The 16,376-nt window shown below is 41.1% G+C and overlaps 1 protein-coding gene across 6 annotated transcripts in view; it reads right to left on the bottom strand.

Moving 5' to 3' along the window:
* The window catches only part of STAT4 (signal transducer and activator of transcription 4), a 53,166-nt gene extending 42,831 nt beyond the window's left edge, over positions 1-10,335 (bottom strand). For 3 of the 6 annotated variants that reach the window (XR_006101566.1, XM_042446585.1, XM_042446583.1), the window contains exons 1-3: positions 10,278-10,335; positions 2,581-2,709; positions 1,204-1,348 (exon numbers count right to left, since the gene is read on the bottom strand). Coding sequence is in view for 5 of the 6 variants with exons in the window: in XM_042446585.1 (XP_042302519.1) it covers positions 1,204-1,348; positions 2,581-2,709; positions 10,278-10,306 (303 nt within the window). In the remaining variant the exon portion in view is untranslated. Of the gene's footprint in view, positions 1-1,203; positions 1,349-2,580; positions 2,710-9,555; positions 9,755-9,926; positions 10,085-10,277 lie in introns of those variants that run through there. The other 3 variants (XM_042446586.1, XM_042446587.1, XM_042446584.1) reach the window with 3 other exon arrangements.
* Between the last annotated feature and the right edge of the window lie 6,041 nt (positions 10,336-16,376).

Raw genomic sequence — 16,376 nt, 5'->3', positions numbered from 1 at the left:
GAAACATGCCTGTGGGTTGCAATTGGGAAATCTACCACTGTTAGTGTAGATGGCAGCGAGGGGAATGCTTCACAATATTAAAAAGAAGAGATTTTGGCAGATTTTTAGCTGTAGGTGTTTATGCAGTGAGGCTGACTCTTGGTTCATCTCTTTCTCAAAATTTACTCTTCTGTACCATACCCTTCAACATTTCATAATTGAAAAATGGGACGTGGCCAAGTAATATCAGAGTGTGGTCAAGATGGTAAAAAGTATTAGTGAGGTAGAACACACAACCTAGGTGTAGCTGCGGCCATTTGCTTTTGCCTGAGCATACTGGAAAGTGCAAAATTCCTTTTCTCTTCTTCTTCTCTTTGCTGAGTTAACTAATCAAGAACTACTTTGTCTGAGCTCCGTTTCCAGTAACTGAGGCAAGGTGAGTACAAAGGGGTAAAGTGGGAGGAAGAGGCAGAAACTGGGACATTTTAAAAGCAGTTTAAAAAGCTGGTCAAGAGAGGACTTAATCAGGACTGCGCCTGCCAAACTGGGAGAGTTGGAGGATATGCTTAAGTGATATTGATTAAGTGTGCCTTAGTTTATGTACCATGTTCAGCTGGTACCTGTTGTCTGGTTTCAACATTTGCTGGTATTACCTTAATTTGGGGCTAGAATAAAGCCCCATCTCAGGTGGCAAAATGTTTCCAGCCAGCTTTAAGTTGGTTTGATGGTAAAGTGATGAAAAAATCTCTTCAGATCAAGATATCATTAGCGAGACTGCTTGTCAGTATTTAGCGATTATCTTAATCTAGGTCAGCTAGAGGAAGTGCATTAAGAACTTCTCTCACACAGTTGTAGTATTACATTTAAGCCACAAGTGTAAATTGCTTCCCCTTCTTTACCCACCCACTTCCTGAAGAGCGCTAATATAGATGTTTGCTAACATAATGCTCTCAAATAATAAGAAATGCATCACAACAACAAATAGCATGACAGAAGCTATGCTAAGAAGTACTAGTCCTACAATCTGGTCATAAGGACAAACAAGGAATGAGAAGAGGGCCTGCAGTGAGCAAATACTTAAGATTAATACATCTATCTACTCCTTTCAGTGTGGTTTGTGTAGCTGCACCTTAAACCATGCAACAAGTTTATAGTTGGAGAAACAGAAGGGATTCCTCCTATGTGAGTACACCTTAAACTGAAGCAGGCAATAAATACTCTCACCTGAAGCATCTTCTTGATTCTCTTTAGGTTGTGTACCAAGAGGAGATTCTTCTCTTGGGAAACACGGTCTAAATGGTCATCCAGCTTTATTAGTAAGTTCTGTAGGAGGATGGCAGCCATCGGATCATTGTTATATGCAGAGTCCCTGTTCAACACAATATGAATAAGAGCAAGTCACATGCATGGAAAAAACATGGGACAGGGAGGACAGCTTAAAGTTTTCAAAATAACATCTTCAGGATAAATACTTCATTTTAGATGGGTGGCCTGAAAAAGACCAGTTTTTGCGAATTCTGCTTTGTGTTAAGGCTGCAATAATAAAACAGGATTATTTCTGCAGTGTGTTTTGGACTTAAGGTGTACAAGAGAGGCCCTTTCGAAAACTTCCTTACCTCCTTGTCAGGCATTCAGGAAAGAGTTTTCTCCTGTGACCCTCCCAAACCATGGAACACAGTCTCTTTGGGATTATGAATGATCTCCATACTCAATGTGTGTTAAGATACTTTATTTTTAATTTGTCTTTTAAATGTTTTAAAATTTTTAATATTTCACTGTGGTTTTTTTTTTATTTGATTGCTGTTTTATTTTCTGTATTGTTTGCATATCACCTTGTTTGGTTTCAGGTAGGTAGCAATACCTTAAATAAAGTAAACATGTTTAATTTTGTTGTTGCTAGGAACTTTCAAGTTGATTTTGATTTATGGTGACCCCATGTTAGTTTTCTTAAGATACTTTTAGAGGGTTTTTTTTTCATTGCCTTCCTCTGAGGTTGAGAACGTATCACTGTTCCAAAGTCACTCAGTAGGTTTCCATGACTGAGCAGGGATTCAAACCTATGACTCCCAGAGAAGTAGCCCCACACTAAGAGCACTATGCCACTGACGCTAACTCCAATTCTTAGCTGCAACTAGAGTAGATCTGTTGGATTTTATACAAGAGTGGATCTTCTGGAACTTACATAGTACTGACTTATCAAGTTTCCACTGATTAAGTAGTTTTAATTTTAGATTAAAGCAACAATTGGATTAAGGACCTGGTCTTGTTTTTTCCAGTATATATTTTCAAATTCTTTTGGGCAGATTAGAATTACTAAACAAAAAATTAAGTAAAATTATAGTGCTGGTGCTAACTATATGTTTGTTTGTTCTGTTGTGCAGGAATTGGGCTATTTGTCCAATATAAAAGGTAGTAGTGTGGGTGGCATATAGGGGCATATATATGACAAAAACTTACATTAAAAATATTTATTTGAATAATAAAAGAAGCTTTCTTCCTAGTAAGCAATATCTGCGCAAAAGCAATAACTTAGTTTTTCCATGATCTGCTTGCACATCAGCATCCTAAAATTTTAACACATAGAAAAAAAGAAAGGATTACCAGTCTTGGTTTTCGATCCATTGTGCTAATAGGTGTCGAACTTCCATGGGAAATTTATCATCATAAATTAGATCTATCTGCTCCAAAAATTTTGTTTCCAACTGCTGGACTTGATTCCACTGAGACATACTAAAAAGACAAAAATCTGTTTCAGTGATATAACAAATCTTATCACATACAATATTTGACATTTACTCTCTTTAAGCATCCAAACTGCACTTACTGGTTCAGAGTGAAGAATAATATTTTGTAAAAATCTACACGTTTATATAATTCAACTTGAAAATGTTCTTTCCAGGTTTTACTTTTAATTTGGAAATACACATTTTCAGAGTTAACAGTGTTCTTTATTTTGAACCTGGGATATCCAGATCAAAGTACAAAGAATTTCTTAGGATCCCCAAAGCAGGGGACCACTGAATGTTGTAGTCCAAGTTAGTTCTTTGAGCTGTGTCCTAGATAGCACTTTCACAGGCTTTATAAATGTATTTGACATTGTGAGAACAATAGACATAATTCAGTGTAGTTTCTGAGAGAAATGGGGTGAATCCTTTGTCTTTGTTCAATTGTGCTGTATAACTTGCTAAACCATTTAGTGTATAGTGTTCAAATCATTTTACAATTTATTGTGTAGTTGTTCAAAAGCGCTCTCTCTTTTGCTATATTGGGAGCCCATGCACTGCCTTAGAGTTCTCTGTTTTACCTCCTTTTCTCTTAAAGTAGAAGCAATTCAATCTTTTCCATAACATATTTGTTATGCATAGAGATGTGAAGGCCAGCGGAAAATTTATGCATCAACAGAATGCTGCATTGTCTCCGCTGGTTCCTTAGAAATACTGCAGACATAATTGAGGTATTTATGGAGATTGATACTCAATTTTCAAAGGCATGCAACTTCCAATCTATTGAAAGCACCAGTGTTCATTCCACAAGCTCACTACTTCTTCTTTATCAAAGAATGCATCTTATTATAGGTTTTGGAAATAACAGGTCTTTGGTCCAAAACACACTGCAGAAATAATTCAACATGGATCGCTTTAACTACCCTGGCTCAATACTAGGGAATTTTGGGAACTGTAGTTTTGTGAGACATTTACCCTTCTCTGTCAGAGAGAGAGAGTTCTGGTGCCACAATAAATTACAGTTCCCAGGATTCCCTAGCACTGAGCCAGGGCAATTAAAGCAGCCTCAGACTGGGTTATTTCTGTAGTTTGTTTTGGACCAGAGATACATAAGTAACTCACGTTTGCATGCTTTTAATTGTATTGGTTTTTTAAAATTATAAGCCACTTTGCGTTCCAATTTTGGTGAAAAGCATGGTACAACAATGATAACAACTCATAAAAGTACACATATGAAGCTTTTTTAAGCACCCCCACACCAAGAGCTGATGATACAACTGAATCACGAGATTTGTTAATCATCTATGAATTGTTAAATGTTGCAGGCACTTGTTTTTATCATCCCATTGTGTTGTGCTCCCCTTTGTCTACATGTTTGTGTACAGCATGATTTTCCTCATGATGTTGCACTGTGTATTTCTTCACCTGACACTACATCATTGATTTCTACAGGTGGGAACAGAGAAATGTGCAGTGAGCTCAAGGCAGAAGTAAACTGAAGAGGATGCAGAGCTGCTTGCCCTTCCAGTATGTGATTCTGCCTGTTCTTCCACTCAAAAATGGCATTTGGTTTTCCCACCACTCATTACAGCAACGTGTTTACCATTTTATAAAAGCAGATTCTGCCTTCTACACTGATATCTCCTAAAACTATTGATCAAAAGGCACTGCACAGTTATTCTTTTTTCCTCATGGAACATTGACAATTTAGGATATGCAGATGACACAATGTCAGAAAACCAATGCATGCTGTGGAAATTGGACAGTAAAGAAAGCTATAAGAAGAAAATGAACACATCTGAAAGGTGAGGATGGAGAAGAGCTCTATGGATACTGTGAACTGCTAAAAAAGACAAAAGAATGCGTCTTAGCATAAATTAAGCCTGAACTCTCACTAGGAATGAAGATAACTAAACGGAGACTGTCCTGTTTTGGACACATCATAAGACATGACTCACTAGAAACAATGGCCAGTTACACACCGGCACTAAAAAGGGGCATCTCTTCTAGACGCCCCTGGGTCTAATACGGACTCTGTCCGTACAATATGGCGCCGGCCGTTCCACACGGCTGGCACCATCTTTACGTATCGGACGCATAGCGTCCGAACGTGTCGCGGCACCTATGACGTTGCAAATGCGCCAGCGGCGCCTCGCGACATCATACAGGCACCGCAAGAAGGAGCTCCATTTTGGAGCTCCTTTTTTGCTCCACGCAGGAGCCGCGCGGTGTGGCTGCTACGGCTCCCGCACGGAGCAGGCGGCGGCGGCAGACCGCCTCAAAGCGGCGGTCTATAACCCGCCAATGATAATATTTGGGAAGGTACAAGGCAATAGGACAAGAGGAAGACTGCATTCCAGATGGATAGATTTGGTCAGAGAAGCCCTGAATCTGTAAGACCTGAGCAGGGCTGTTGATGACCTGAGCAGAGCTCTTGTAGGTGTCTCATTCATAGGAGTCGCCATATGTTGAAGTCAACATGATAGCAAATAACAACAACATCAGTATGGAACTTCAACACAATCATCTGAACAAGGTCAGCGTGACAACTGTAGACACTGAGGGGGCTGCTGACACATTGTGTCCAATACCACAAAAACTTTCCCTTAAATATAGTGTTGATCTATGTATGAGGTTCTGCACATTTGGCAGATTCTTGTTGTTGTGTGCTTTCAAGTCATTTCTGACTTATAGTACCCCGGCCTAAGGCAAACTTATCATGTGATTTTCTTAGCAAGATTTGTTCAGAGGAGGTTTGCCATTGACTTCCCCTAAGGCTGAGAGCATGCGACTTTCCAAAGGTCACCCAATGGGTTTCATGGCTGAGTTGGGATTCAAACCTTGGTCTCCAGAATCAAAGTCCAACACTCAAACCATTATGCCTCACTGGATAGAAGTACATCAGTAGAAACTTTCTCCTTTCCTGATTTCCCTGCCCTGCACCTAATGCATTTGATCTTTTACACAACTCACAGAGCCATTGCTCATAAAAATAACACAAACACACAAACAAGCTAAAAAGCAGGGCCTCTGAGAAAAACTTTACAAGGCAGAATAAGGCTGCTTTCAGGCCTCAGGTGTGTGGGGGCTCATTTCAAAAGTTAGTCTAGTCTTCTCAAAACCGTATTGTTGCAATAAAGACAATAGTAAAACATGAAATTGTAAAGTTGCAATTTTTCTTCTTTGTAAAAAAAATATGGTTATGATAAAATATGACAAAGTCCTTTGCTGCAATTTCCGCCACCCGGATTTGTGAGGGTACATGCTAAATGGGTGGTTTTAAAAAAGGAATGTGTCAAATTTGGACTTGACAGACATAATAAATATATGTTGTATAATGGAACGCTGGCCTTCCTGGTTAAGATGTTAATATGACTGAAGATCAACAACCGGAATTCAGAAGTCTAAGTGAATACACCCCATTTCACAGGATACAATGATCCATGCATTTCATAGGAAAAATAGGTCCTAGTAAAAAGCAAAAGAAAAACCTGAAGAACTAACTATATGTTTGCTAACTTTTGTAAAATAATGAAATGGAAGGGGGCTGTGAGATGGTTGTTGCTGGGTTTTTTGTCGTTGTTGTTTGAGAAGGCATTTAGAAATTAATTGCCCCCTTTTCTTTGGCTCTCCAGACCCCAGACCAATGTACCAGCTCAACCCCATTCTCCTTATACGTGCAAGCAAGGTGCCCAACATTTGTTAATGAAAATTAAGACAGGTGTGCAGAGAACTGCAAGCTACAGCTAATTCAGGAAGTAAATCTTACTGAACACATTAGCACAGGGGTAGGCAACCTTTTTGAGACGGGGGCCGGGTTGCTGTCCCTCAGGGACACACTGGGGGCGAGCCAAAAAAAATAATAATATTTAAAAAAATTAAATACATAAATAAACCAGACAAATGTAGAACAAATTTTCAAATGGAAGACACTTTTTTTTTTAAAAAAAAATGGAGGAACGCAAAAAAAATTTGCTGATTTAAAAAAAAAATGTTAATATAACATGATGTTTGAGGCTTCTATAGACAATGTCCCCCAAAGCCCCGGCGGCATCGGTGGCAGGACTGGGCTGGGGCGGTCCCAAGGCCTCGCCGGGCCGCCTCCGGCCCGCGGGCCGCAGGTTGCCTACCCCTGCATTGCACTTGTTTTTAAACATCTTTAGAATCGTAAGCCTTTACAGACTGCCAAAATAAAGCTGCGTTGGGCTCTTTGGAGGTATGCTGTTTAAATGATGCATGCATCCTAAGAACCGGAAGCTGCACCAAAGCTGCACTCCAGTGCTTAGAATGGAGTGTGGCCTTGGCGCAACCTCTGGATCTTAGGACCATGAAATTAATAAAATACCTCCAAAGAGACCCGAAGCAGCTTTATTTTGGCAGTCTGTAACAGGCCATAGAATCCTAGAGTTGGAAAAAATCCCAAGGGTCACCCAGTCCACCCCCATTCTGCCATGCAGGGATACACAATCAAAGCTATCAAGGTATGTGGAGACATTGCTCAGAGGACTCTGAAGTTTCCACTGTTATCTCATGTTGTTTGAGTCAGCCCGATACAGATACATTGCCATAATATATTGATTTATTGCCCCTTTGGCCAACTGGATTGCCTTGGCTTAAATTTATTCTGCCTTGTTGAGTCTCTCTGGAAAAACACAATGAAACTCACTAGGTGTATCCACACGTCACAGTTATAGTAATTCAATTCCCCTTTAACTCCTGTCGCCCTATACTGTACTTTGGAAATCTGGGATTAGTCTGATGAAGGACTTAGAATTGTTAGTGCACTCCCTTGAATTACAGTAAGAGAACCTTCTAGTAGAGACATCTAAGTACTGTATCTCACAACACTGCAAATCCCAGGACCCCATAAGATGGAACCAGGACAGTTAAAGTGGTAAGAAACTGATGTAATTATGTAGTGTGAAACCGACTGACAAATGAAAGCACATTGCCTTTCATAGGGGTGCATCTACACTGTAGTCATAATGCAGTTTGACACCACCAAGTGCTGCAGCTCTGTCCCATGGAAGGAGAAACTATACTTGCTATACTGAAGCTGTGTAATCTGAAAGGATATTTTAACCTGCATTTTTACCTTCTTTTATTCTGTAACCCCTCTTTATCTGTGTTGGTCTATGACTAATACAGATTCTTTTTCTTCTATCCTATGGGATTTGTAGTTTTATGAGGTCCTTAGCCTTCTCTGACAAGAATGCTGGCGCCTCACAACACTACAAATCCCAGGATTCTGCAGAATGGAGCCATGGCAGTGAAAAGTGGTGTCAAACTGCATTGTTTCCACAATGTAGATGCACTAGAGAGAGCTGTGGCTACGAATCTAGAGACCAGGGTTCGATTCCTTGCTCAGCCATGAAACCCATTGGGTGACCTTGGCCAAGTCACATACTCTCAGCCTCAGAGGAGGGGAATGGCAAACCTCCTCTGAACAAATCTTGCCTGTGATAGGCTTGTCTTAGGGTTGAAATAGGCCCCAAATGACTTGAAGATACACAACAGCAAAACACAGATGCACCAGAGGATGAAGAATGAACTTCATCCCAAGTAAAACCACTCTTGGGAACAAAACTATGCAGTGCAGAAGGAGGTGGCAACTTATGGCTGTCCAGCTGTGGCTGGATTGCAACTCCCAGCATCCCTCAACATTGGCTTTGCTGGAAAAGGTTGGGGGCAGCTGCACTCCATACATAGTTGGAAATTCCCAAGGGCCACATCCTTGGCCTATTCGCCTGCATTAACTTCTTTGCTCTTGGTAGCTGGTCTGCCTAAGGCACCTTCCTTGAACCCCAACCCTAGCCTGAAAAGCCTTTACAGTATTGGATCCGCACTACATAAATAATCCAGTTTGACACCGCTCTGACTACCATGGCTCAATGCTATGGGAATTGTAGGCCTGTTACAGACAGCCAAAATAAAGCTGCTTCGAGTCACAGTGGAGGTATGGTGTTTCAATGATGCATGCATCCTAAGAGTCCAGAAGTCACACCAAAGCCATGCTCCAGGCTGGAGTGTGGCTTTGGTGCGACTTCTGGACTCTTAGGACGCATGCATCATTGAAACACCATACCTCCACTGTGACTCGAAGCAGCTTTATTTTGGCTGTCTGTAACAGGCCGTAGTTTGTTGGGGTACCAGAACTCTTTGACAGAGAAACCTCTGTCTCCCAGAACTACAATCCCAAGAATTCCATAGTACTGAGCCATGGCAATTAAAGCAGTTTCAAATTGGATTGTTTTGGTAGTGAGGATGCACCCTCAGAGACAGGGTGAGCAGATATCCTGAGCAGAAAGGAGGACATGCAGAATGGAAAGTCTTAAAAAAAATGGAAGAAATGACCCAATAAAAGCTCAAAATAGCAATGTAAATCTATGTTTCTGCGTCATGCTCCCAATGGAGGACCTTCAGGAGAAATGGAGGACACGACTCAATAAAAGCTCAAAACCCTTAATACAAATATAAACTCATGCTTCTTAAAGCCAGGCCCCAAAGGGAGGACCTTGGAGTAAAATTGAGGACACTGCCAAATAAAAGCTCAAAACCCTAATAATAATAATGATAATAATAACAACAACAACCTCCAAATGGAGGAACTTCCAGGAAACATGGGGGACACTGACAAATAAAAGCTCAAAATCCCTAATAATAATAATAATAATTTAAAAAACTCCAAATGGAGGGCCTTTCAGGAAACATGGAGGACCCTGACAAATAAAAGTTCAAAACCCTAATAATAATAATAATAATAATAAAACCTCCAAATGGAGGGCTTTCTAGGAAACATGGAGGACACTGACAAATAAAAGCTCAAAACCCTAATAATAATAATAATAATAACCTCCAAATTGAGGACCTTCTAGGAAACATGGAGGACACTGCCAAACAGAAGCTCAAAACTCAAAATTTAATAACAAACTAACCTCCATATGGAGGACCTTGGAGAAAAAATGGAGGGCAGGGCCCCATAAAACCCCCTGCACCCTGAAAACAAATATCTAAATCCATGCTTCTTAATGGAGGCCCTTTTGGAATCCCTCCTGGAGAGAAGGCTGGGATGGAGGACAGGTCCTGGCAAAGGAGGCGGCCCACTAGAGCCCCTGCTCAGAGAGCTCTGCTGCCCCAACAAACTGCAGCCTCCCCCAGGATTCCACAGCAGGGAGGGAAAGCTTCATTCTGCAGTGCAGGTGCAGCCTGAAGCCATGGACTCACCTGGGCAGGGAGAGGCTCTGCAGGAGGCCTTGGGGATGATGGGCTCTGCTGGGGAAAGTGAGGGAGAGAAAGAGAAGCAAAGAGGGAAGGAGGAGAGCTCCCTCCAAGCCAAGCCTTGTCCTCTTCCTCTGAAGCAGCAGCAGAAGAAGCCTTAGCTTGTGGTGGTTTCTCTCTCTCTCTCTCTCTCTCTCTCTCTGTGGCCTTCTTTCCTCCTCTTCTCACACTTCTCCTCCCTCACTACTTCAGGCTTTTTCAAGTCCTTCCCCACACAGGGCCATAAAAAAGGGGTTTTTCCTTTCGTTTCAATGTTTATTCAGACGGTTTATAAGGAAATACTTTACCTTTACTTACCAAAGTAAAGAAGCTGCATAGTCCAACATTCAAACCACTGCAGGAGGCTTGAAGGTGTGTGTACACACACACACTTCTAGTTGAACTTTCTGCAGTTGTAGCAAGGCAGATAAGTCCCTTCAAAACCACTAGTGCTCCTTTCTAGCATAGAAAGCCACTTCTGATCTATCCTATCTGAACCAGACCTTGGGAAAGTTATCTTTTTAACTACAGTTCCCAGAATTCTTCAGTCAGCATAACAGCAGTGCTGACTGGGAGATTCTTGGAATTGTAGTTCAAACCAGTAACTTTTCCAAGTTCTCTGGAAACTCTTTCCATGCCAGCAGATCTCGAAATTAAGATTACTGTCCAGCATGGTGCAATGGTCTGAGCATTGGCTTATAACTCTGGAGACAAGAGTTGGAATGCCTGCAAAGGCATAGAAACCCAGTGGGTGACCACGAGCAAGTCACACTCTCTCAGCCTCAGAAGATGGCAATGGCAAACCCCCTCTGAGGAAACTTTCCAAGAAAATAGGTTTGTCTTAGGGTCGTAATAAGAGCCCATTCACACTCAGAAATAACCGGGTGTGGAAACCGGGTTATTTCCATGATTTGCGATGATCGAATCTTCAGTGGCATTTTATCCTGATTCCTGTTCACACTGGCAACGGGATAAAATGCCATAGAGAGATTTGATTCTGGCAGGAGGAGGAAGAGTGGAGGTGGCAGGATGCTCTGAATGGGATTGACTTTTGAGTTCCCATTGGTAGCTCCCAGAAAAAAAACAATCTGGTTCTTTTGAAAAGAACCAGAGAAATCCCCATTAAAAAAAAAAAACCAGGTTAAGGGGGATTTGCACCACCACCCTCATCCAGGTCAGAAAACCCCGGTGCAAGTGTGAACGACCCCAATTTCAACCGGTTTGGAGCCCTATTTAAAATGTAGTGTGAATGGGGCCTAAGTTGAAAACGACTTGAAAGCACAAAACAGTAACCACAATTTAGGACAAATGATGATTAACCTGTTTTCTTCTTCATGGCAGGATTTCCCCAGAGATATATGTCTCAGCAATCAGACTTGCAAATTAACCCTGTGTTTATGTTCAAATGACCAACTATGAAACTAAACGTATTAAATGCAAGATATCGGTGTACTTTGACAAATTGTCTCTTCCCTGCTATGCTACATCACTTCTGCCCAGAGAAATGGTAGTAGTGCAGGAAGTGTGCCAGACGAGAGCAGGAACCATCCTTCCCAAGATACACCCACAGTAAACGATACTAGGGAACATATAGACTGAACGCTCATATGAAAAAGCAGGGAAGTGAGACGTCACAGAGCAGAACTAGAGAGAGACGTGTGGCAGTAACAGTGAAATGATGACATCTCATTAAGGCCCTCTCATACCACTCTGATAAACAGCTTTGTAAGCAAATCTGCAAAAGCTGCTTGTCGACCCGAATTGTTTGCTAGCTTGACTGCCTACAGATACCTAAGTGAATCATTTGTGGAAAATCAAGAGAGTTGTGAAGAGAAAGAGAGAGTATCAACTTCCTTCCAGCTTATAAACACTTTTCTGCCTGAAAACACTTCTTCCTGACCACAGATAACTTAGCAAGTGACTCTTTCAAAGTCAGCTCTCAACACACAGGAATCCAATAGCATAAATGATGCTAGCAAAAATATTGGAGACAGCAGCCCCCGTTTTTTACCAGCAGCACCACAGTCTAAGTTCTGGTTTTTCAGGAAACCCATAAAAATACAATCTGAAATAATTTTTAATTAGAATACAGTTTCCATACCATGAAAATTAAAAAAATTATTAAGCTCCTCCTGTAACATTCATACTTCTTTTCTCTCTCTCTCTCTCTCTCTCTTTTGCCTTCCACGAAAGGAAACGTGTCTTATTTTTCCATATTTGTATTTCCCATTATTCCCTGTATCATATTTTCTTCTGCCCTGACTGCTCATCTGATATTACTATGCCATGTTTTGAGATTTAAAGGTTTGGATTTCTGCTATTTGAGGCACTAACTGAGCATCTAGAAAACATACCAAGGGGTAGCTATGTTGGCCATGTAGCAAAGTACAATAACATCCTAAAATCCACAAAACAGTAGTTAATCAGGCCTGATGAAGGTATGGTTTCCTTTTTCTTAACAAGCTTCTAGAGATGCCATTTTATCTTTCTGCAGGTGCCCACTCTTGCCACACACAGAAGCAAACTGCACTAGGGGTTGAACTTTGTGCATGTGCCTTCAAGTCACCTGATGATGTATGGATTTCATAGAGGTGGTTTTGCCAGTTCCTTCCTCTGAAATATAGCCTACACCATTATTAAATTTCTGCCTTCACCACGGCTGAGGGCGGTGGTTGCATTATGCCTACAGACAACTTTTGTTTCTTTAACAGAGTGAATGGCTGTGGGGTCAAAGTACTGCTGTTATTCACCTAGCATGTTTTGCCTGCAGCTGTTTTCTCGCTCTCCCCAATGGTAGGGCTGGTTCTGTATGCAAAAGATCTTATAAGATTAGTGTTCTTTGCATACAGGTAGCTTTGTATCCATGCTGATTAAGCCAGAGAAGGGCATTAATGGTTCTCCTTGAAATAAATGCAGTTGCTCTTATGAAGCTATTTGTTTAGATTAAAAAAACTGTAGAGCTCTCAAAATATGGATTACTGAAAAAATTATGCCAGAAATCTTCATAGAAGCCAAGATTATTAAACTGAGGCTGTCGTACTTTGGCCACATCATGAGAAGACATGACTCACTGGAAAAAGCAATAAAGCTAGGAAAGGTGGAAGGAGGTAGAAAGAGAAGAAGGCTGTATGTTAAATGGATGCACTATAATACGGAGGTCATGGGTACAAATTTGCAGGATCTAAGCAGAGCAGTGGGGGATAGGGAGTCTTGGAGATGTCTTATCCACAGGGTCGCCATGATTCGAGATCAGCTCAAGGGCAGTTAACAACAACAAATTAATAAAAACAAATTAACAAAACAGATAGGAGTCCAAAAAGAATGAAACTGGGTGTGTGTGTGTGTGTGTGAGAGAGAGAGAGAGAGAGAGAGAGAATACTAGGAAAATTTTAACGGTTTGATGTCTAGAACAGCTCTGCTCAGTGATTATAATTTTAAAGGACCAGTACTCATGCAGTAGCTATGAGAAGAAGCAGCAAGGCTAGGAGGTTCTGGGCAGTGTTGCCAACAAGCCTCAAAGATATTCCCTGGAATGTTCTACCAAAATCCAAAATCCCTGTAATTCCCCAATATTTACTGGAATATTCAAAGTCCCCAGGAAAAAAAATCCCCCAGATTCCGGGGAATTCTCCAGAAATTAGCAATGCTGGTTTTGGGAGGGATTAGTGGTATCTCTGCTGGGTTTTGGGCCTCAGCAGGCGTTAGATGTCACTAACCTCTGGCTCCTTCAGTTACTTTCTGTGCTTGATGCTGTTTATCAGCCTGTAATCTTACTGTGCACTCTAGCAGAAGTGCAAGATGCCTTCGTATCAGGGCGGCTGTAGTTATTAATATGTCAGTACATTATGGGAGCTTTTTTCAGGACTTTTTCTGAGGGGGGACAGCAAAACTGCATGGTATATAAGTGACAGATGTGCCATGAAGTGGCGTCCCTGCCCCAGATGTCACCAGATGTCACCAGATGTGTGTGGCTTGTGATCAGGGACTGGGGTTCTGGAGGGGGGGCTGGGCTTTCTCAGGGCAGCTGCTAGTTTGTCCTTTCTCCACTGCTGCTGCAGGCCATGCTTGGCCCTCTTGCTCACTGGGGTTGGGGTGCTGGGGTTGGGGTGAAGAACACTCATGAATGTAGAAAAACTGCAAATAATAATAATAAAACCACTATTATTTTTACCTAAGAACACCTCTCTAGGAATCCAGGTCCTCCAGTGCATCTCTGTGGTCAATGTTTGCCAGAAGTTGATCATAGAATCATGCTGGAGGACCTACAAATGCCTAGAGAAGATTTCCTCTAGGAACTGCTCCAGCACAACTCTATAATCAACTTCTGACCGAATTGCATTAGAGGACCTAGAGATTCCTAGAGAGAATGTATTAATCAAATCTGCAAAAGTCAAATCTGCAAATGTGGAGGGTCAACTGTAATCTGTGCCATTATTTAAGCCATTTTAAAGAATTGATTGAGTCTCCCTTATCCAGAATTCCACAATCCAAAATGTTTCAAAATGCAAACCTTTTTTCATGGGTGGTTGAGATAGTGACACCTTTACTTTCCAATGGTTCAATGTACACCAATTTGTTTCATGCACAAAAAAGATTTAAAATATTGTATAAAATTACCTTCAGGTTATGTGTATAAGGTGCATATGTAACAAAATTAATTTTGTGTTTAGGCTTTCGCCCTGTCTCCAAGATATTCCATTATGTACATATATGCAAATACAAGTATTCCAAAATACAAAAAAAAAATTCCAAAATTCAAAACACTTCTGGTACCAAGCATTTTGGAAAAGGGAGACTCAACCTATTTAAAATAATTACCTGTTGTTCCCAGGAGGGGGTGTATCCCTTCCTTTCTCCCTTCAGTAACAGCAAACAGAGCATGCAGTAGACTGCTTTCCTGCAGAAGGCTTGTCAGTAGGGACTTAAGTGCTGCTCTTTCAGGGGATGGAACTGATTTCTTTTTAAATATTACAGCCCTTCAAGAGGACCACAGAAGACATTGACACTGTGGGAAGAATGGTGAGATCTGTCTCAAGGACTTGTTCTTTGAATTTTATATTTATGTTAAAATATAAATTATACTGTATTGTTAAATGCAGCTGCTGGATTGTTGAAGTTGCCCAAATTTCTTAATATAATTTAAGTGAAACATATGAAGAAAATAATTAATTGTTAGGAGTTATTTTTTGTTGTTTGTGTGGTTCTGCAGTGGTAGATGGGAGGTTCACTCTCCCATTTGAATGAACCTCACACCAAACTATTATTGAATAGTGGGTTTTATGCACACATCCTACCATGCCATCTCTGATGCCTAAACAAATCATATTATTAGTACATTCATCTTCTCAGCTGCTATATTTCCCCTGTATTTCTCTCTCACACCCTGGAAGTGGGCAACAACATTAGATACTCTGTGGAGTTTGCATACAGCACTCAGCATTGGGCATAACAACACTGAGCTACTTTATGGCTTTGACATAAATCTGAGACTTACAGCCACAGTTCCATCTCTTTCAGTATGGATATAATAACAATGATCTGCATGGACTGGCAAGATAATTTGTTAAATTATTTAGGGCCTGTACAGACAGGCCAAAATAAAGCTGCTTTGGGTCTCTTTGGAGGTATGCTCTTTAAAATGATGCATATGTCCTAAGAGGCCAGAAGTTACGCCAAAGCTGTGCTCCAGTCCTTAGGGCTGGAGAGTGGTTTTGGCATGGCTTCCGATCTCTTGGGACACATGTATCATTTAAAGAGCATACCTCCAAAGAGACCCGAAACAGCTTTATTTTGGCCTGTGTGTTCAGGCCCTACATTTCATTGGGAAGGGGACTGATAAAACTGACCAGTACCCAGCAGATTTCAAAATAAAACTTTAAAAAGTAATGAACTTTTGTCTGTGCTACTATTATCTGAGGTGGAGTTGGGTGATGCAAATGCTACTGTCTAATCACATAAAATCCCAGGTTTGTTTATTTTTTTTAATGGGGCAGCAAGCAGTTACCTGAGAAAACCAACCTATTGGTTTTAAAATGAGTGAGGAAGTTCTGCAACAGGAGTGGGAGTATGAAAATATTGGTGCTAATCATTGTCATGACTTAATTCATTGGCTTAAAATACTAAAATACTGCCTGAACAGGTCAGGTAGTTACAAAACCAACAGTTGCAAAATAGCGGTTGCACATTTTGCCTCATACCTGAACTTCTGTTAAAAAGGGAAAGATGCTACAATAAGAAAGCCTTCTGCAGGGAGATGCACCTAAATACTCCGAAGGCACCAGATACCATCTGACTTCGGAAGCTAAGTAGAGTCTACCTTGGCTACAACCTGGATGTGAGACTGCCAATGAATGAATATTAGGTGCTGTGGGCTATGTTTCCGAGGAAGGAACTGGCAAAACCATCTCTGACTATTCC

Source organism: Sceloporus undulatus, chromosome 1, assembly GCF_019175285.1.
Source record: "Sceloporus undulatus isolate JIND9_A2432 ecotype Alabama chromosome 1, SceUnd_v1.1, whole genome shotgun sequence".
Lineage (NCBI taxonomy): Eukaryota > Metazoa > Chordata > Lepidosauria > Squamata > Phrynosomatidae > Sceloporus > Sceloporus undulatus.
The sequence above is the reverse complement of the archived record's forward strand: the minus strand, read 5'-3'. Positions and strand labels throughout refer to the sequence as shown.